This window comes from Brassica napus, chromosome C8 (genome assembly GCF_020379485.1).
Source record: "Brassica napus cultivar Da-Ae chromosome C8, Da-Ae, whole genome shotgun sequence".
Classification (NCBI taxonomy): Eukaryota; Viridiplantae; Streptophyta; class Magnoliopsida; order Brassicales; family Brassicaceae; genus Brassica; species Brassica napus.
Genome location: NC_063451.1, coordinates 1,139,487 through 1,160,072, shown reverse-complemented (window position 1 = coordinate 1,160,072; position 20,586 = coordinate 1,139,487). Strand labels below are relative to the sequence as shown.

At 35.9% G+C, this 20,586-nt stretch overlaps 2 protein-coding genes and 1 long non-coding RNA gene across 17 annotated transcripts; 1 reads left to right on the top strand and 2 right to left on the bottom strand.

The window, feature by feature from the left end:
• Positions 1-2,688: 2,688 nt before the first annotated feature.
• Positions 2,689-4,706, bottom strand: LOC106424346. Of its 15 annotated transcripts, XR_007327645.1 has the most exons (8): positions 4,273-4,692; positions 4,140-4,187; positions 3,967-4,063; positions 3,764-3,862; positions 3,551-3,609; positions 3,310-3,467; positions 3,027-3,150; positions 2,689-2,954 (listed from the first exon to the last, which is right to left on the bottom strand). It is a non-coding gene; the product is annotated as an uncharacterized LOC106424346 (long non-coding RNA). The 15 variants fall into 15 exon arrangements; XR_007327647.1 differs by having other exon boundaries at positions 3,551-3,667; positions 4,140-4,706; XR_007327651.1 differs by having other exon boundaries at positions 3,551-3,667; positions 3,764-3,845; positions 4,140-4,704.
• A 2,887-nt stretch (positions 4,707-7,593) lies between these two features.
• On the top strand, positions 7,594-8,885 carry LOC106424319 (NADH dehydrogenase [ubiquinone] 1 alpha subcomplex subunit 13-B). The gene is made up of 3 exons (XM_013865069.2): positions 7,594-7,952; positions 8,369-8,440; positions 8,518-8,885. The coding sequence occupies exons 1-3, from the start codon at positions 7,738-7,740 to the stop codon at positions 8,660-8,662; spliced, it is 432 nt and encodes a 143-aa protein (XP_013720523.1). The 5' UTR covers positions 7,594-7,737; the 3' UTR covers positions 8,663-8,885.
• A 304-nt stretch (positions 8,886-9,189) lies between these two features.
• On the bottom strand, positions 9,190-19,429 carry LOC111205440 (myosin-7). Its single transcript, XM_022701251.2, has 42 exons — positions 18,892-19,429; positions 18,519-18,644; positions 18,301-18,444; positions 18,084-18,229; positions 17,830-17,986; positions 17,682-17,740; positions 17,435-17,594; positions 17,194-17,343; positions 16,983-17,119; positions 16,750-16,896; positions 16,560-16,661; positions 16,219-16,276; positions 16,043-16,144; positions 15,916-15,953; positions 15,704-15,830; positions 15,441-15,611; positions 15,233-15,364; positions 15,018-15,127; positions 14,843-14,903; positions 14,482-14,659; positions 14,190-14,395; positions 13,954-14,073; positions 13,669-13,767; positions 13,297-13,509; positions 13,067-13,201; positions 12,835-12,984; positions 12,593-12,751; positions 12,369-12,508; positions 12,176-12,290; positions 12,075-12,089; positions 11,932-12,000; positions 11,672-11,842; positions 11,436-11,585; positions 11,127-11,303; positions 10,568-11,023; positions 10,429-10,499; positions 10,232-10,331; positions 10,107-10,163; positions 9,963-10,019; positions 9,812-9,892; positions 9,636-9,712; positions 9,190-9,551 (listed from the first exon to the last, which is right to left on the bottom strand). The coding sequence occupies exons 1-42, from the start codon at positions 18,892-18,894 to the stop codon at positions 9,437-9,439; spliced, it is 5,241 nt and encodes a 1,746-aa protein (XP_022556972.1). The 5' UTR covers positions 18,895-19,429; the 3' UTR covers positions 9,190-9,436.
• Between the last annotated feature and the right edge of the window lie 1,157 nt (positions 19,430-20,586).

The following is a 20,586-nucleotide window of genomic DNA, read 5'->3' as shown; positions in this document are numbered from 1 at the left end:
ACAAGAGAAGGAAACTTCCAGAAGGAATATGCAGAGGAGTGGAGTTATTGCAAAAAGGAATGAAGAGGATCAAGGAAGGTTTAAGCGAGATGAGTTCAAATGAGAGTCAAGACTTTCATAAGAGTTTACTGAATCAGTTTTCTTGTCTTAAAGATTTGGTGTCTTATTTGGTAAGCCTCGCTGCCTGGGGAGTAAGATAGATATTTTTGTTACTCCTGAATGTTATGTTTGATAGTGCATGCAGAAAAAATTAACTTAAAAAATTAAATATTCTGAATTATGTAAATAAATTTTGTGTACAATTCAAGTATAACTTTATTTTATTTTAAAATATTTTGAAACGATCATTTATATAATTATGATCAATACTTTAGTGTTTATAATAAGTCTTGCATATTTGTTTGTATTCTATTGTTGCTAAATTGTATATTAAGCTAGAGGTCGGTATGTGCTTTGCTTGGAATGTTTACTTTTTAAAAAAAAATATTGGTGTCTTAGAATTATTTTTATATTTTGCAATTATTTTTATAATTTTTACAATTTTTTTTATTCTTAAAAAATTATATTGTAAATAATTGTTTTTTCAAATTTTCTACAATCAAGTTCTAATTTATTTTCTAGAATTATAATTTTGTTAGAGATATCTTAATGGTCCACACCATAAGAATGTTTGTTGATTTATTTTCAAGAGCAGATATTGTTTTGATATATTTTAAATTTATTTTAATGCATGGGTACCCGTTTAAATTATGTTTATTTTATTGAAATCCAAATATATTTTAAGATCTTCGAATTCCAAAATAAAAGTAATACACATGTATGTTATATTAGTGTATAACTAAATACATAAAATTATCATGAAATTTGGTTAGTTTGAGTATTTGAGTGGAAAATCATTAAATACTTTAGTGTTTTGAGTTTTTTATTATTATTTCAAATACTTACTTTTGACTATTTTTAGATACTTTCAGGTACTTTAGACAACTCCAGGTATTTTTGATTATTTTTGATATTTTGGATATTATACCTTGAATTAATTATTATATTTACATATATAATTATGATTCAAAAAACTTTGAGCACATATATATATATATATATGAGGGTCGCTGGCGGCTCAGATGAAAAGAAGTGATCAGTAGGGTAAATCATATGGGTGTTCAATCCGGTAAAACGAAACCAATAAAAACTGAACTGAACCAAAATAGAGAAAGTGGTTTAGATTTGGTAGTATTGAATAAACTGAATTGATGTTATTTTTAAGAAACCCCAGTATACCGATCCAACCGAATAAACCGAAGAAACCGATTAACTAACATATAATTGTATACCTATATATAAATTTTATATTAAAATTAAAAATACACATAATTTATTTTATTAATATGGTATTCGTGCTTAAAACATTGATTTTAATTTTATTTTTTAATTAAAAAGGTTGTTTTATTTTTCTCATTTTCATCAAATTAAATAGAACATGATTTTTTATTTTATTGGTAAATACTTGTGCTAAAATATATTTATATAATAATATTATGATATTAATATTTTCTTAATTTTATTGTAATAGTTAAATAAAACATAAAATATTAAATTTAAAGTTAGAGTAAGGAATATATTTATGTATTAATAAATCTGTTTTCTAATCATATAAACTAATTTATCATCGAAGATAAATATAGTTATATGTTTTTGGTATAAAATCGAATAAACCAAAAACTGATGGTATATAAAACGAACCAAACAAATTAGATATGTTTCCAATATAGTAGCTAGTTTTTATAAGCCGAAATACGAAAAACTAAACCGAAACCAGATCGAAATCCGGAAAGAGAACATGCCTAGTAACTCCCGAAATATCTTGGAAGTTTTCTTAAGAATCCTGGCCGCCAGAACGGCTGCTCCATTCGAGATCTTCCACTCGGGTTCTCTACTCGACTCCTTTTCTGCATGCACCCCTTTAAGTGCTTCACGACTTACTCCAAACCTGAAATGACTCAAAGAGAACAAAAAAAATTCGATAAAGACTTGAAAATGATTTAGTTCATATACAAAATGTGTCAAAAACACAATATATTAAAAACTTATAATAGAGGTAATGTAGCTCAGAAAACATGTCAAAACTCTGATGACAACTTCCATAAAGAAATGCGTACTATAGTGGGACAAAATATACGACTTCGAGCTCAAACAAAAGAATTGATAATATGTTTGTAAGCGTTTCTTGACTGGGAATTCGGCAACTTTGGAAGCCTGAAATATTTATGGCCCCTATGTATGGACGAAGCATTACTTGTACAATGGCATTAATGGCGACACAATGACGGTGGTTAGCCAACTTTATGCATATTCCAGTTCTTGTCTATGCCAATATAAGGAAGCTTCATACGTAATATGATTTAGAAATTAGAGTAATATGTTGGGTGTGGGTCTATGGTGTTTTTCTGTTTAATGTTCTGTTATGAAAATTATTGCTTCCATAAGGAGGCTAGTTGGTTGTGGTTTGGCTTGGTGATTTAAGGGAAGATGTTAGGAGGAATTTTTTTTTAAGTATGGAGGTTGGTAACTCCCCCTACTGAGATGAGCTATAAAGTTCTTATTGAAGCATGAACCTTAAGTAGACACTGTATGCAAGAGTAGAATATCCATGACTGCAGGATTTGCAAAATCAGTGAAATCATAGGCTGCTAACTCTAAACCAGATGCATCCATTTATTTAAGTTATATATATATGCCCAAATACTCTTGTCGTATTTAACATAAAAACAACAACCAACCACAGAGTGACTGGTGAATCAATGCACTAAAGTTAGATATGAAATCTTGGGGACACAGCTGCACGAAGACACACTCCCAGCTATTCCAGTCACTGGATTGTTGGTAGTATGTTTGTTTTGCAGGAAGTAGCCTTGATGTTGCTATCAAGTAAACTGCTCGCATATCCTAGCTGTCACCTGTAATATACGCAGAGAAATTTAAATTTCATAACTGAGAGAAACTGGTAAACTGGTAGAGCTGGAACCCACCTGTCCCAAGGTCTTTGAAAATGTATCTGTAAACAATATTAGTTACACCATTTGGACTGCTTGTTGCAACCATTTTGTCAAGTATTTTGAGACCACCAGGTGTTGTTACTCTTGAAAGTTGTACCTACGACGAAGACAACACCATTGATTTCAGCTGAAATGGACAAATCCACACGGTAACTGCAATACCACACCTTGACACATGCCAGATGAAGAGTTAAGGGTAGAGGGTGAAGTTAGCTAGAAAGTAAGTTCAAAGTCTGTTAAGCTAAATGTTAGTTACCTGAAGACACCAACAGCATTTGATTCATCACATCTAATGCCGGTGAATGAAGATACACCTCGCTGGAGCTTCTTGGAGCACTTCGATCAAGAGATGTAACACCAGCCATTATCAGAATGAATTCCCATTACGTTGCCGGTACAGGGAACGTCGACTGACTGGAATACATGAAAAAACAGTGGAAAATCATTTAGCACCAAAAATGGTTAGTGGTAAGTTAATTAATAGAGTTGCATAACACCTGAGGTTGTATTTTTATGACATATTTATCAGTTCCGCTACAGTGAGAGATTCAATTTTCTGCGTACGAAGATACTTTGTTAATGTTGTTGGCGCAGCTGTGCCATCTCTGACCTATCTAATGCGTTTATGAGAGTTTTGAAAAACCAGTAAAGACCACCGGAATCAATTATACACTCGAGGGTAATCAAATAACTGGGAGTAGCTTACTTACCTCTCATAGTAACACTGTCCTGCAGCTGCTTCTGAATCAAAGTAGATGCAAGTTCATGACATGGCGTTGATAAATAACCAGGCTGAAAAGGGATATAACCTTAGATTCAGACAAAGTTGAGGTCAGTTTAATACGCATTGTCACAAACAAAACACTCAAATGAATACATAAGCAGGAGCTCAAGTTTTAACATTAAAACTCACCTCACCTTTGGCGAAAATGCATAAGAACATAGGCAAAAACAGGAATGAATAAAACGATAGCTTTACTTGGAGGAGCAGTAACCTCTGTTCCAAACAACTAATTATTGTAGGAAGTAGATTAATTGATACTGAAGCAATGAAGTAATGGCTCAAAAGGGATTTGATGAACTTACAATTTAACATCAATGACGTGAATGAGCAATATGGCTCTCACAGCAACACTGGAACCAGCAAAGAAAAAGAAACCAAAGCCATGAGCACAGCCAGTGGCTCGATCCTTCATGATCACCACTTGTAAAACCTCACCGAAACTCTGAAATACTCTTGATATTCAGTGGTCTTCCAGGATAGCCGACCGATGAACATCTTACATGATTCCATTTTCATCCTGCAAAAGCAATTGTTTGCAAGTATATATACATCTAATTAACATCTCGCTCAGACTGAAAACATCATCTATATTAAAGAAAAAAACAGGAAAACGAGATTCTAGATAAAACGTCAGAGAGTCAAGGTCGCAGACGATCAGCAAATCGTCGATGGAGAAATTAGGTTAGAGGGCAAGTCGCATCGTCTTTGGTCGGATAGAGCAGTCAAACGTAGAGCCCAACATGTGAATAACAAAGAAAGCCCATCATGTCACGCGTTTAAATGAAACGCTGAGTTTCATCAGTACGTGACATGTTTCGCGATGAGAGGCATCGACTTATCTAGTTGGCGGCTGACGTAGAGGCATGAAGAGTGAGAGAACTCTATTTTATAATAATAGATAGATAGATAATTAGAAATGATAAAAATAGGAAAGTGAGTGGGAAAAAAAACAAAGTGAAAAAAAGTAATTTGGAAAAAGAAACGAATCTGTTAAAACATGAGGAAAATTGTCCTATGAAAATCTACGAAAAGACAAAATGATTATTCTGCATCGTTTTACCTTGTTCGGCTTTATCCGCTCAAAAGACGCTATATATCCGCTCCATGTGCATACACACGACAAAAAAAGCGACAGATGATTACATAATCTAAAACATTACTCGTAAATAAAATAATGGAAAAACCGGATGGAGAGTCTATGGAGTACAAACGCATGAAACACGTATGCAATTATATCAACAAATCACATACACATATTCAAATGAATCAATCCAACATGTTGACATATAGCACCAAATCCCCACCAAACTATGACCCCGTGCCAGATCCCCATGAATTGAAAATTGTAAACTTATTTCTCCACGAATCAATAGTTCAAAATTTAATTACCCATAGATGATGGTTTTAAGTCGGATTACAAGGTTTAATCGGTTTACTCTTAACGAAACAAATTAAAATCAACTTAACCAACCAAAAACCAAATTTATATATATATATATATTATTTATTTTCTTCAACAACGATAAAATCAATCCATCTGAAACTGAAACTATGGTCAACATTTGATTCATCGACATCTCAATCAGATTCAACCCAAATTGTCTTTTCCACCGAAAAGCATTAAATTTCTCTTTTGCATAAGCATATATGCCAGAAACCGTAAGTCTTTGGCACATTATCCCGTCGGATCTATAATGGTGAGAGGCAAAATGTGATGATGATTCAAGGCAACATAGCTTCCATTGGAGGAACTGGTTCCACAGTTTTTGTCTACGCCGGAGGTGGAGAGAATGTGGCATCGCCGACAAGATGGAAATGAAACAGAAATGAATAGTCATAAGGAAGAGTGATGATGAGAGAAGATCAGTTTTCACCATCGCAGTCGTTGAGAAGGAGAAGAAAGAAACATGTGAAGATGATTACCTTCAAAAAATAGTATATATATATATATATATATATATAAGATTTTTTATTGGTTAAGTTTGATTTTAATTTATTTGGTTAAGAGTAAACCGATTAAACCATGTAACCGATTTAATACCATTATCCATGGGTAATTAAATTTCGAACTATTGATTCGTGGAGAAATAAGTTTACAACTTTCAATTCATGGGAATCTAGTACATGGTCATAGTTTGGTGGAGATCTGGTGTTATATGATAGTTATCGTAGGGAAATAGATTGTCGACCACATGTGTCTGATATTGAAAGTTAGGGGTATATAGTGAAACCGTAAGCAAAAAAACTAATAGATACTTTACCCATGCCGACGATGTAACCAGCTAAAAACATTTTTACTATTTTACTCAAATATTGACTAACCAATCACATTTAAGCGAGCTGTAAGGCACTGTGTATTTCAAACAACCAATTTTTTCATACGTAATAGCAAGGTGACAATTATGTTTGTATGCAAAATTTTATGAAGACTACATAACTGGTAATTAATTGCATTTCCTATTATTCAAATTCATACTTTATCTTTTGGTGTGAAAAAATTTAGCCAACTTTTAATCCCTTCTATACTAATCGGAAAATATTGACAATAGACTAACTTTTGTTTTGTAAGTAATTACAAACGAACCACTGATCACTAGGTATTGAGATGCAGGGAAAAATTGTCCACAAAGCACAATTCACTAAAAATTGCACTAGCCATGCACTCGAAAAAAAAAAAGAGGAACAAAAGATGAAGATCGGAGGAAGAAACACAATGCACTAACCATGAGTTTGTGAACGGTGATTCAATTAAAGATAAAAAAAAAAAAGAGAATTATTGGTCTCACTGGACCATTTATATCTTCATGCATTGGATCATGATTTATGGATCTCTTGGTTTGAGAAAGAAAAATAAGTGGATCCAACCATTTCTTTTGACTGTTTTTAAATTCGATAAATGTTGGTTGAGCATATTGTTGAAACGGATATGTCCATTAACGAAATGGACTTAAACGGGCCAGCCCGTATAAACCCATTTATTTCTACATGATAATAAATGGGTCACGGATTAGCCCATTTATACTAAGCATGTTTAAGTCAGCGGGCTTCAAATCCATTTTAACATCTCTATGGTGCTTGATGGGCATCATCTTTGCTCAGGCTGCCATCGCCTTCGATGTGGCGTGTTTCTTCATCACAGTGGTTGTCTTCTGTGTCCTGACTCATTACCAGCAGAAGGAGTCAGAGAAAGATGATAAAAGACAAGGAGACTAAGGACTTAATCGCTGCTCTATCTAGCAACCCCTCTGAAGCCGCAGTCATCTCACTCACCACCATGGCACTCTACGCAACGCTTAACAATCCGGGAGAAGCAATGACCAAGGTTTTGATAGGTGCAGCCATTAAGGCGATCAAGGTTCCTTAGGGTCTGGGTCCTTGAAGGCTACCTAATTAGCTCATCTCCTCATGTTTAGTTGGCTTATTTTGGTACTCTTTTTTTTTTTTAATTACTTGTATTAGAGCATGATTAATGTGGGGGAGACGGTTTTTTATATTTCGCTAAGAACCTCATCCTAAGAACTTCACATTAATCATGCTTTTAGTTTCCACTTAGTTAATCCTGCTAGTTTGCTTTGGTTTGTTTCCCTTGTATTAGCTGAAATAATGTTATGTTGGTTGAATTTAATAAAAATGTTTTGTTTGTTAAGGTTTTTTAATATTTGTTGAGTATTGGAACAAGCGCAGTTCATTTAACGAAAACAAACAACTAAAATGCGCTTTCTTCTGAATCCCCTAGGGCACGGTTGAATCGGATCTCAGCCATGGGTCAGCCCGTTTAAGACCGCGGGCTTCAAGCCCATTTTAACATATCTACTTCTGAATCCCTAGAACACTCGGTTAGCAAAATCGAATCGGATCTCAGTGATCAGAGAGAGAGAGAGTCACTTCGATCGAGCAAAGATGACGGAGGCGATGATAAGGAAGAAGCCAGGGATGGCGAGCGTGAAGGATATGCCGCTGCTTCAAGATGGTCCGCCACCGGGTGGATTCGCGCCGGTCCGGTATGCTCGGCGGATATCCAATACGGGTCCTAGCGCCATGGCTATTTTCCTTACAGTTTCTGGTGCATTTGCTTGGGGGATGTACCAGGTCGGCCAGGGAAACAAAATTCGCAGGTAACAAAGGAGATTTGTGTAGCTGCTAGCGAACATTTCGTTTTGTTAGATCTCCCCTTGGGAGGATAAGCTTTGCTAAGTGATTGAATGTTCTATTTCATATCTTGTCTCGGTTAGTGTTCCATTGTCTTCATATAAGCATATAACGTTTGTAGAGTTTGTTAGTCCCTTTTGCTATATATGCTTCTGTCATTTGGCTTTTATCACAACAAGAAAAAACACGTTTATTTCGTTCTCAATTTGTTGAAAGTTTTAAACTTCTTTGTGAGTTTAAATTCAGAACTAGATTTCATATTGTTGTTTCCCATGGATCAGAAACACTCAATTTCCTCGTGATGCTAATAAGTATTGAGTATATTCGTTATCAATAAGTTGTAAGGGTTGAGGTTCTTAGTAAGTTTGATTTTGATGTGTAGGGCGTTGAAGGAAGAGAAATATGCTGCTCGTAGAGCTATACTTCCCATTCTTCAAGCTGAAGAAGATGAAAGGTTACCATTTTCTTTAGTTACAACTCATTGTTTCTGCAACCTTCAGACAGTTAAGTGACGATATTTGTGTTAAATAGGTTTGTGTCCGAGTGGAAAAAGTATCTGGACTACGAGGCATATGTAATGAAGGATGTTCCGGGATGGAAAGTTGGCGAGAACGTTTACAATTCTGGTCGTTGGATGCCACCCGCCACTGGGGAACTCCGTCCTGATGTCTGGTGATCTCTTCTCAGTTTCTCACAAATGCATACCTCAATGAGGGTTAATAATATGTTTTTGTTTTATCTTTAACATTGGGTAATAAGAGGAAGAATGATTCAACAGACAGTTGCTCTTGTACTGGTTTTACTGGAACGTTAATCTGTGTGTGTGTGTGTGTGTGTGATTGTTTCAATGGTAAAATGTGACGCAGTTTTTTTTTTAATCAACAATCATTCAAGTTTGATTTAGTTTCTTTGGTTTATTAAATTGGGTTCTCAGTTTGGTTATTATTTACCTGTTCTTTTTGAATATTTTAAAAGGCTATAGTGAAGTACAACCAAATCAGCGATCAATCACTAATCACTAAGGAATATTGGAACTAAACTTTTTCTAATAAGAATTTATGTTTCTAGTTTGGTTAACCTTCTTCAAGAGGAATCTCAGGTTCAAAGGCAAAAATATCTACTCTCACTGGGTAAACATAATTACTCTTACAATCTGGGCCAAGTGGTTTAAGCCCAAAATTTTCCAAGGCCCAGTTGGCTGTCTTCAGTGTCAATAAATTTATTTATTAAACAAAATTTGTTTTAGTTCAAAATTCCCGCCTGAGTTTCTTGACGTACAAGCAATCAAGCTGAAAAGCGGAAGCTGATCAGCTACAGACGCTCAAATTAAAACGCCCTTTGGGGAAATTAAAAACAGTAACCTATTACATATACAGCTTATACCAATGTGAATCAATGGTAGCTTAGCCCCATTAGTTAGAGGCATTAGGAAGAAAACTGAAACAGTTTCTCAGTCCTTGAGAAAGAGGAAGCTAGGATTATCAGCGAGCTCGGAAACTGATTTTACATTCGCAAAGTCCTTTTCTTGCATGCAGTTCGCGACCTCATCGGTTTCAAAAGGGATGCTGTTGTGTTCACACAAAAGGAAAAAAAATATTCATGATGCATGACAATGTTTAGAGAGGCTTGTGAGTATATTTAGCTAGTACCTGGAATCATCGTCTAATAAAAAGGAACGGCTGTCTTCATCTTCATTTGTCATTAGAAGTTTTAAGTTAGAAATCACCTGCATCGAATGCAGCATTAAGACCAAATAAGTCAATAGAAGAATCTCTTGTCATGTTTGGTTTATCAGATCTCTGGGAAGATATTCATTGCAACGTACCTCTGGCGATACGTTATGATCGTTGTGGTCTTCGTTATTGGAAAGGATGCATATCCTATACAGTTGCTGAGTACCAAGAACCTGATACACAGAGAAAGATCAGAAAAAGGGTAAGTTATTTGATTCTGTAACCAGAGAAGCAGAGAGTTACCGGGCAAAGGTTAGTTGTAAGATCGTCATATGTAATTGTGGACTTCTGTTCTGTAACCTGAAAGAGGAAACCCATCAACATTCAGGAACGAGATACAAGAGGGAGAGTGGTACACTGTAACACTGTCAAGAGAAGAATACAAACCAGGAGCTCTACGGCTTGTCTCGTGGGCTTGAGTTCATCCCAAGAAGACCCCACGAACTGCATTCAAGAGTAACAAGTGAAATCATGCCGTTTTGTTACTAAAGTTGTTTTAAGTCAAATTATACCTCTCCAGTCGCTTGGCTACACCATGAATCTAATTCATCTAACCCTGCCTTCACTTCCTTTCCCATGTTGAATGTGCAGTATTCTTGTTCGAGGAGAAGACTGCATCGATCAGATAACAGCTCTAGTTTAGTGGTTGACGGCATCACATGTGATTTATTTCACAGTTATAGGCGATGAAGGGGATATAAACAGTTACCAGTTGAAGAGTTGAACGTTGATGTATTGGAAAGTTTGGCTGAAGATCTTCTGAACAAGAAATGGAGGAACCTGAAAGAAAACGTTTTTAGTAAGGAAGTTAAGAAGTATGTGAAGCTTAAATACAGAAATATTCTTACATAATTTTTCTTCCATGTGATGAGGTTGTAATTCAAAAGCCCAATAATGCTTTGCCAAGAGTTGGCTGGCGAGTTCTCTTCGGACAACATTGCTGCTTGGCCCTGTTTAGCTAGTGAATCCTCCTCAGATAACTGTTTCGGTGAATTTGACTTAGCTGGGAGATTCTCTTCAGATGACTTCGTCAGGGAGTTCTCTTCAGAAGTCTTAGCCGGTGAATTATCATCTTCAGATGCCTTTGCGGCGAGATTCTCTACAGATGACTTAGAGTTATCGGGTGAATTATCTTCAGATGACTTCTTCAGGGAGCTCTCTTCAGATGTCTTAGAGGGTGAATCATTATCTTCAGATGACTTTGCGGCGAGATTCTCTTCAGATGGCTTAGCGGGTGGATTGTCTTCAGATGACTTGGATGGTGATTTCACAACAGAGGAGTCATGTGATGATTTCTTGAGATCCTGAATCATTAGAAGATAATTAATCAAAATGAAGTGATAATTCTTCAAAGCGAATAGGGTCTCAAAGGTTTAGTTTGTTTGGTCGGTCACCAAAGGTATACACCTGAATGCAGGAAGAAAGCAGAGACGATACTTCTCTCTTGAAATTCTCTCTGATGATTCCATACATTGTTTCAACATAAGCCGTAAGCTGCTGTTTGAAAAGCAAAGCAGGATATCTAGCATCTACTTGATGCACCACATCAGTTGAAAGGTTAGGAGAAGAGGTTGAACGAAAACCCTGAGACAAACCATATATTGGGTACATGAGCTCTACGTGCGATGAAACATTTAAAAATATAATAACATTAAAGAGCTTGAAGAATCAAGCTGCATGGCCATCAAGACGAGAGTTTTTTTTTTTACTCCTTACCTGTGTCATCCTTCCCAAAAAAGAAGTTGGCTGAGGAGGTTTTGTGGGACTTGAGCCAGTTGGGCTATGTCTCAGGCTTCTTTGAAGCAAAAATAACAGAGTTGATGTGTTTGTTAGCCAATAAGCCAAATGATTGTCGTCTTCCTGATTCTGAAAATTAATAAAGGAGGATGATTGCTTTAACTTCTACCATTGGTCTCTGACCAAACGAGTAAAATTCAAACTTCTCTGGTTACCTCTATTGCAGAACCAAAAACAGGAACAATTTTGTCAAAGATACTGGTTTTGTCTGCTTCGAAAATTTTCCAGTGTATAAGACATTTATATATTGTGATAGCTGCGACAGGCTTTCCATGACTGAAACCGACATTTTGGGATACGCATTTGAGAAGAACATCAACAAATTCCTGAATCATAGAAACATGACAAAGCATTTAAGCCAGTTAAAACAAGTATTAAGCTAGTGTTGGAACTAATGTTTTCGCTAAGCACATACATGGGGTTGTTGTTCAATACGAGAAGATTCTGTCCCAGTTTTTTTAGCCGGTATAGGAGCAAGTGACTCCTGTAAGAACGCAAAATATGTCAAAAAAATGTTCATCTATGAGAAATAGTAAAAAAATAGTTTTTATCACTTACATGATGTCCATTCTCCTGCAAGAGGTAAAGGAAAAAAAAGTCAAATACTTCTTCAAAAAAGTCTACAAAGAAGTATGAGAAATAGTAAAAAAATTGTTTACCGAGGCTCCTGTAAATGACACCTGCGGTGACATTCTCCGGGAAGTCGAATTAACCAGCGCCTGCTTCCGGCGAATATGTTCTTCTGTTTCCATGTCGGAGACCCTTTCCTGAAGCCTAAATAGAAGAATAATAGAGTAATGCATACGTACTAACTAGACATATTGTAGAAAAAAAGAACGGCAAGAGTAAAACCTTAGCATCGACGTCTTCGCTTCAATTAGCTTTGTCTCCGCATCTACAGCTTGCTTCAGCCTCTCTTCACAAAGTCTGCTTGCTTCCTCATACTTCTTCTCTGTTTCATCTATTTTCTTCTCCAGTGAACTTACCAGGTCCTGTTGATTTTTTATAAATCAAATTATAGAAATCAACTTATAGAAGCAGATAAAACTCACATTGTATATATATGGAACACTTACATTCAGGTCTTTGTTTTGAGCAGCAAGTCTGTTGACCCTCTCATTATCTGTTGAACCATCCTCTGTCAAGCTATCTAATTTCAACATGCTTTTCCCCTCGTTTTGTCCCTCTGAAGAATGGTTCCCATCTTGATTCTTCTCTAATGAGCCTACTAGTGCCTAAGAAATAGTTCCATTCATCAGATTATGGGGACAAATAAAATGAACACACTTAGTTGAGGTTACATCTGTAGAAAGGTTACCTTGAGCCGCTCGTTCTCAGCTGCAAGATTGCTCACGATCTCATAATCAGATGAAACATTCTCCTTCAACTGCTCTGTGATATTTGAGCTCGTTTCATCATGTTTTCTGTCTAATGCATCGATTTTCTCCTCTAAAGAACTTACCAACTCCTAAAAATGTTATGCTTGATGAGAATATATTATCAAGAGGAAAAACCGAAATCTGTTAGGAATCTAGATTGTGTAATCTTACCTTCAGCTGCTGATTTTCAGCTTCAAGTTTAATGATCGCGGTCTGATCAATTACAGGAACTTCTTGTTTTATCTGCTCTTCACTGAGCTTGCTTACGTCTCCATCATTCTTGTTTTGCAAAGAACTCACCAACTCCTTATAAAGAAAGAGCATCAGACAAAAATACAAGGATAATACATGTAAAAATCTTAAACATTATCTTCAACACATAGACTTTTTAACGGACTAACTTTAAGCTGTTCATTTTCAGCAGAAAGATCGTTACTCATCTCAAGTCCCTTTGAGAGTTCTTCAATCTCAAGTTGCATGTCTTGTAAAGCAGACTGCAATCTTGAGATCTCCGCGCTTTTGGTTTCTTGAGTTTCCTTGAGCTTAAGCTTTATGTCAGTTAAAGCTGACTGTAATGCTTCGATTTCTTGAGATTTTGCTTCCTCGATCTCCATCTGCACAGTACAATGATCAGGCGCCTCATAGAGAACCAAAAAAAGTGGTCGAGTTTACAACGAGTTTAAGAAAAATATTTTTTTTTCATCAGAAAATAAACAATGTTGTAACAGGTGCTGTGGTGTCCAGCATGATATCATTAACGAAGTGATGTGTACCCGCATCTGTTTCTCAAGCTCTAAGTTTGAAGTGAGTTCTTCCAATTGATTTTCCAGCTTGCTCTTAGCATCTTGAAGTGCTCCGGCTTCTTTAGCAGCCTGAATAAATAGAGAAACATAAGAAATGATCTGCTAGTCTAGTGAATTGGTTACAAAAGCGACTACATCACTTGACACGATATATTATAAGAAACGAAGATTGAGTATTTATTATGGAACGTCAGTTTTTGTAAAGAGCAGATTTAGAGAAACTAAGAACTTCATATGTTAGTAAAGGAGTGGTACCATTTTAAGATTACGCAATTCTCGTCGAGCAACTCTCACTCTCCAGCCACATTGAGTGGCGATCGCTGCTTTCTTCATTCTCACATAATGCCGACGACACAAAAATCTTCTGGTTTGACTCTGTGTAAACAGTAAGTTGCATGTCATCAATACCCAAACAAGTAGATGTATATGTTAGGTAAAAGAGAGTCATAAGAAGATTAAAAAATTTAATCATCATGTGAGCTTAAACTTGCTTGAATAATGATTGCCGCTCTTCTCTTCTTCCTAAATTGAAGTTCGACTCGGGCGGCTTTTGCTCGCATCCCCGTCTGAACTGAACAAGCAGAAGAGCACAGACTCTTATACGATTTCTGGCAAATATAAGTCCGTGCCTGATTCTGAATTCTCAGACAAGCCACTTCTATTCGCATCTTCTCAAACGAAACACGTGCAACTTGCCCTGTATACAGTTTGACGAGGGAATTAGACAGTCTGATGACATTTTCTTGAAGTCAATAAAATATATTTGCATACAACATGTATTACCTCTACACAAGGCCTGGATATCTGTTGAAGCAGCCTGCAACAACAGAAACTTTTTGCGGGACTGATAAGAAAGGACTTTCCTCTGTATTATCCGTGCTGAACGACCAAGAACCTCAGCTCGGTGAGCATCCAGTTCTGCCATTTGACCTGCTCTAAGAAACACCTTTGTTTTCCCGATCTAAGATGCAAGAAAATTATTAATACGAATAATCATATTTCCAACGGTATATGTACCGCAGTGTTAACCAAGTAACAAACATGTTCGAATGTGGAAGTTCCAGAACCCTTTATATGTATTCTACTAATTCCAGAATACAAGAAACAAACTAGAAAAAAACGAGATAAGATTATGAAACTGCACCTGAAAACCTTTGAGGTCCACTTTTGCTAGTAGCTTTTTGCAAGCGTCAACTTCGTCATTGCTAATAACAAAAAAAAAATCAGAACCCAAAAAGAGAGAGTGATTCCAATACCTTAAGTTTCATTAGAACTAAACTAAGAGAATATGAAAAACCTCGAACAGTTGGTAAAGCTACCTTCTATTTGTAGTATCCGGAGCTAAAATTTTGAATCGGGTCAAGAATTCATTGAAAGGCTTCCTTGTGGGATATCCAGCACAACTAATCCTAATGGCTTCCATGACTCCCTGAGATCAGATATACATGAAGTTTCATAACATCATCGGAAAGCAGAATAATTAATACAGTTGCAAAATTGACAGCTATGGTTCTCTGAAACACCAAAAGCTTACCCCACACCTAAGTTGCTGCAGAATATTAATGTTCTCAAAGATTTCTGGCTTAAGAAGGTTATTTGGTTTAACACATCGTATGTAGTGTGGCTCTGTTGTGCTCAAACTCTCGAGCAAAGATTGTAGTTGATGCTGTATTTTAGTACATGGTGAGAAACACAGTAAATATTATGAGCAGAATCAATAGGGACTAAACATTACGTCAAACCTTAAACTGAGAGCCTATTGATGAGAACTTTGATGTTTTCGAAGATTCCTCTGGCAAAGGTGGAAATAAAGAGGAGACAAAGGAACAATCTGAAGAGCTCAGGAGAGCTTGATGTTCTCCAACAACATAATCTTTGTTTTTGTCCAAAAACAGTTCTGTCTGATAAGTGACCTGGAATTAGACACGAGTATGGTCATTGTAATTTTTCCCTTATATCAAGACAAGCAATTAGGCAAGAGGTCCATGTTATGAAGAAAACTAACATCACCAGCATAGTGGCAAATTGTAAAGTCTGTTTGAGCCAGTTTTGGCTTTGAAAAACGCTTGTGATCTTTAAAAGTTTGGTATAGCTTTTGTGCGAATGTATCATGTGTAGATCTTGGAAACATGCTGCAGAAGCAAACAAAATACCAATCAGATTTTCTATGTAATAAGAAGAAAGAAGAAACAAACAAACATGACTTTTAAACATTACCAAGCCTCGTCTAGAAGGGCAATGATACCACCAGGTTTCTGTGATGAAAAAACAGTTCATCAGATACTCAAAACCTAGTGGTATGCTAACACTAAGTTTCAACACCGCACACTATGTGACTGCTAACCTTTTCAATAAGATCGAGGATATCCTGATTGTCAATGAACTCTATGTAACTCCAGTCAATCTCTTCTTTAGTATATTCTTCTTGCTCCATCTTGAACACGTGCTGTAGAGAAGAGGAAGTAATGCATGAATATGGGTCAGCCTAAGAAACAGAACAATCTACTGACATTGTCCAACCTGGTTGAAATGCTGCTGTAACTTCTCGTTTGTCAAATTTATACAGAATTGTTCAAAACTGCAAATTTCCGGTGAAAATGAGAAGAGACTATTAATAATACTTAAATAGCCAACCACAGAACTGCAAGGAAGGGCCAAAACCAAAATAATCACATTATTCTAAATCACAAAAAAGCTTTTAGCGAAGCAACTGATATATAAGAAACTCGATAACAGATCATCAGTTCAATGTTTAAAGAAGCTTAATCGGAGAGTGTAGAAGTACTAAGCAGGTTAAGAATTCAGTTATCAGTTTCAGAGACTTAAATATCAGCAGAAACAAAGGCATACCGGTTAAGCACCTGTTTGTCTTGAAACTCTCGAATCCATAAATATCCAGAACTCCAATAATGTGTTTTGAATCTGGGTCTTGGCCAATGGAATTATTGATCTTGGTTACAAGCCTGTAAACAAGAAAATTAAAACCTTTTGCATAGAACACCCAAGAATATAACAATTCCCTTAAAAAAGATATAGTCATCGTTAACCTACCAATCAAACAATTTAGAATAGACAATTTTGGCTAGTGCATCTCTCCCTAGAGCTGCACTATCAGGATCAAGCGACTTTGTAATGCTTTCATCACGAGTCACCATGACCCTTTTGCACAAGGAATCTTCTAAAGCCTTCTCATCACACCTGAAACAAAAAGCAAGTGAAGGGTCTAATTATGGCTAACCAGAAAACCGTTCGTCAGAGAAAACACAGAGTAGTGAAGCATTTACATGAAAAGTTCGGCTGCTGTTTTTAGATGAAACAGTGATTTTTTGTCCTTAGGTTCTGCTGCTTCTGATTCTTCACCCTTTGCAAACTCGATGTTCCCTAGATGAAGGATTGCAGCTACTACTCGGAAGATTGCATCCTGAAGAAATAGAATTTAAGTAGAGTTATTCCTATGTCTAAGCATGTGTAAATAAGCAACCAAAAGGAGAGTACCTGATCTTCAGAACCGATTCCAACAACGTCCATAGCTTTCCTTGTAGCTAGGTATTCCTTGGAATCATCAAGCCCATCCAACGCATAGCAATTCGACTGATTTAGATAGCGAAATGTGCTTGGTTTTCCTAACTTGTACCTCTCAGTTTCCTGAAACCTCATGACAAATAATGTTTTAGTCAGCAGGGATCTCATGTAAAGTAAGCATGGGACATACCGCCAAAGAAGGGATCAGGCTTACCTGTTCCGGTGCAGCACAAAGCATGTAAAAGCAATGATAGTTTCTTTCAGGGTCAGATACTTGACAAACCCGCGACCTCTCTAACAAATATGTCCTGATAGCAGCTCCCGAAATTCTTCCTCTTTGATCGAACTGAATCTCCACAAATTTACCAAAACGACTGCAACATAGGAATCTTTATTTTAAATTTGGATTCAAGGAAATACAAAATGGATAAATTAACAAACGTGAGACTCATCCTCTCCACCTTGAGTTATTGTTTCTAACGGTTTTTGCATTGCCAAAAGCTTCTAAAACTGGATTAGACTGCAAAGCATGAAAGTAAATCAGAGGAGGTAACTCACTAAGTGTAAATTTTTCAAGCATGTAGCCTTGTGTTTTAGAAAATTACTTACCTCCAAAACTTGCTGCTCCACGGATCGTCCTTCACTCTCAGCTCTTCCCCCCATGTAGGCGAGAAACCGCATGAGCATCTTTGTGCTCTCCGTCTTCCCAGCACCGCTTTCACCACTCACCAAGATCGCCTGGCTCACTCCCTCATTGATCATTTTCCTAAAAATGAAAATTTGGCGATGATTGTAAAGCTGAAAAGCAAGTGACGGTGCAATAGTAACACAAGCTAACTAACACCAAGAGAATGCAGTGATACCTGTAGGCAGAATCTGCAACCGCAAAAGGATGTGGACTCAACTCACCAAAAGGGGTACCCTTGTACTGTTTCATCGTATCAATTCCATAAAGGTGGGGTAGCCTTTTAAAGGGATTCACAGCTATCAATATATTTCCTGTGTATGTCTGGATTCACCATGAAATAAATTTAGCTCAAGTGTTGAAAACTAGTAAATGAAGTGGTCACTGAAGCTTACATAGATTTCATTTGCATCATATCGGCACTTAAGGTTGAGGAGAAGCCCTGGCTCATGCAAATAGGCAAGCTTGGTCATGTCGTCGACCCCAAGCTCAGGGAACTCGGGGTCCTTGGGGTATACAGCATTTACCTTTGCCACAACCTGAGAAACAGATGCATCACATAAAAAAAAAAGTGCTTCTTGTTATCTAACAAGATATTTTCACAAGCTATTACCGTCTTTCCAGAACAATTGACAGTGATTTCATCACTATTAGCATCTTCTACTTCACCATCTATCCAGGCTTCTTCCGGATCCTCCACCCAGACGTGAGACCCTACACTTACTTTGGCCGAAGCAGCCTGCACATACAATCACATCATCAAAACAGCCAAGAGGAGAAATAATATAAGATAATTTTCTAGAATCCTTCCTCTTCATCGTTTTGGGAAATGTTCATTCACGATTCAATCAAACAAGGAAAGTTTTCAAATCAACAAAACCATTGTTACACATTTAGAAACTCAAAAACAAATTGATACATAGAGAATGAATAAATATGATTTGAAGAAATTGCAAAATACAATTAGAAAAAGAGAGAGCTCATACCATTGTTATGACGGAATCTGCTCAGATTTTCTCGACGGAGAGAAACATCAACAAAACCAAAATTGGAAAAAATCCAATCACGTGGATTTTCTCGGGAAACGTGATTCCACGGGAGAATCTGTAACGAACATTGTTCATTCCCAGCTTCAGAATTTTCTCGAGTTTGCTCTCATCTCATGGTAGATTAGAATCAAAATTGTGATTAGTTTCTCTCTTCTCCTCTTTCCCCCCACGGACGTTGGAAAAGCCAACGGAGTATCATGAAAGTTTCTGATTCCTAAATTACCCCTTCTCCATTCAATTAAACCGGTCCGGTTTATATAATCTCGATTTTCACGGATGATCAGAGAAGAGAGAAAGAATCAATGTTTTTAACCCCATCCGAACAGTGAACCGGACTACTTTTCCGGCCACTGGGTTTACTGAGTCGATCATGGATGAATGCAGATTGATAAATTAATTGATTTTAATTTGTGATTATATATTAGCTATTAAACATATAAGAGATGTTTCATATTTCTTAAAAAGTTTTAAAAAATATTTAAATTTAATTTTCATTTCTACATGTAAAATATTTAAAATAACTTAAATAATTTAATATATGATTTACAATAAGAATTAAAAACACAATTTATATGATAGTTTAGAACCTAGAAAACTAAAATAAATGCTATTCACGATGAACAAAATAAATAAAAAATATAAAAGAAAGTTGAAGGAGATATATGTGGCACTAAAGAAAATGATAATCTCACGAGAATACTAAAAATTTAAAAATTAAAGAGAACTTCTTATTTAGAATACAAAACATATTTAATAAAATAATTAAAAGGCTAAAAAAAACTGAATAAAAATTACTTATTGGTTCATCTGGTGGTTCAACCGATAGCCGGGTTGTCAGGTTTAAAAGTTTTTAGCGGCTTTTATCAAAATTTCAAACCGGATTGTTTAGTGGATCAGTGGATTTACGGCTTGACCGCGGATCCGAACCCGGAGTGGAAACACTGCCCATAGTCCAAGGTGTGGGTTCCCGACAATAAAAATTCCTATTCCATCACGAATTTGTGTGAAAGCACGATTTAGCAGTTTACGTGAAAATATAAGATTTAACCATTTTATGAGAAAAACATGATTGCAATTTTGACGAGAAAATTTGATTTTACTGTTAAAATATTATATAATAATAATAACTAATATAAAATCAATTATGTTTTGTATTGAAAGATATTTAAGTATATAGATTTTTAGATATAAATTTTACATCCAAAATCCACAATTTTAGATATAAAATAAATGAATTAAAACTTTTATTTATTTATGGGATTTTCTTAGTCAAAATAGATCCTTTTATATCGGAATTTGAATATGTACATAGCTTAAATTAGACATGTTTTAATTTGTGATCCAATTATAAATATACGTCTCTGTCTCTCTAGTTTTTAAAATACTTTTATTTCACTATCGAAGATGAAAGTTGCTTTCAAACCTTGGCTTATTGGTTTCTTTATGCTCACAATTTTTCTGTTTGGTTCGTATTTTCATTTATAATTTTATTAATATATTATACAATCATTCTAAAATAAATTTTATTTGATGGCGTTTATTTTATATACCTATATTAATTGTATATCTAATTCTATAATATTGAGTTTAATGATTTTTTTAAGAGTAATCATTGATTAAGAACGAAGATGT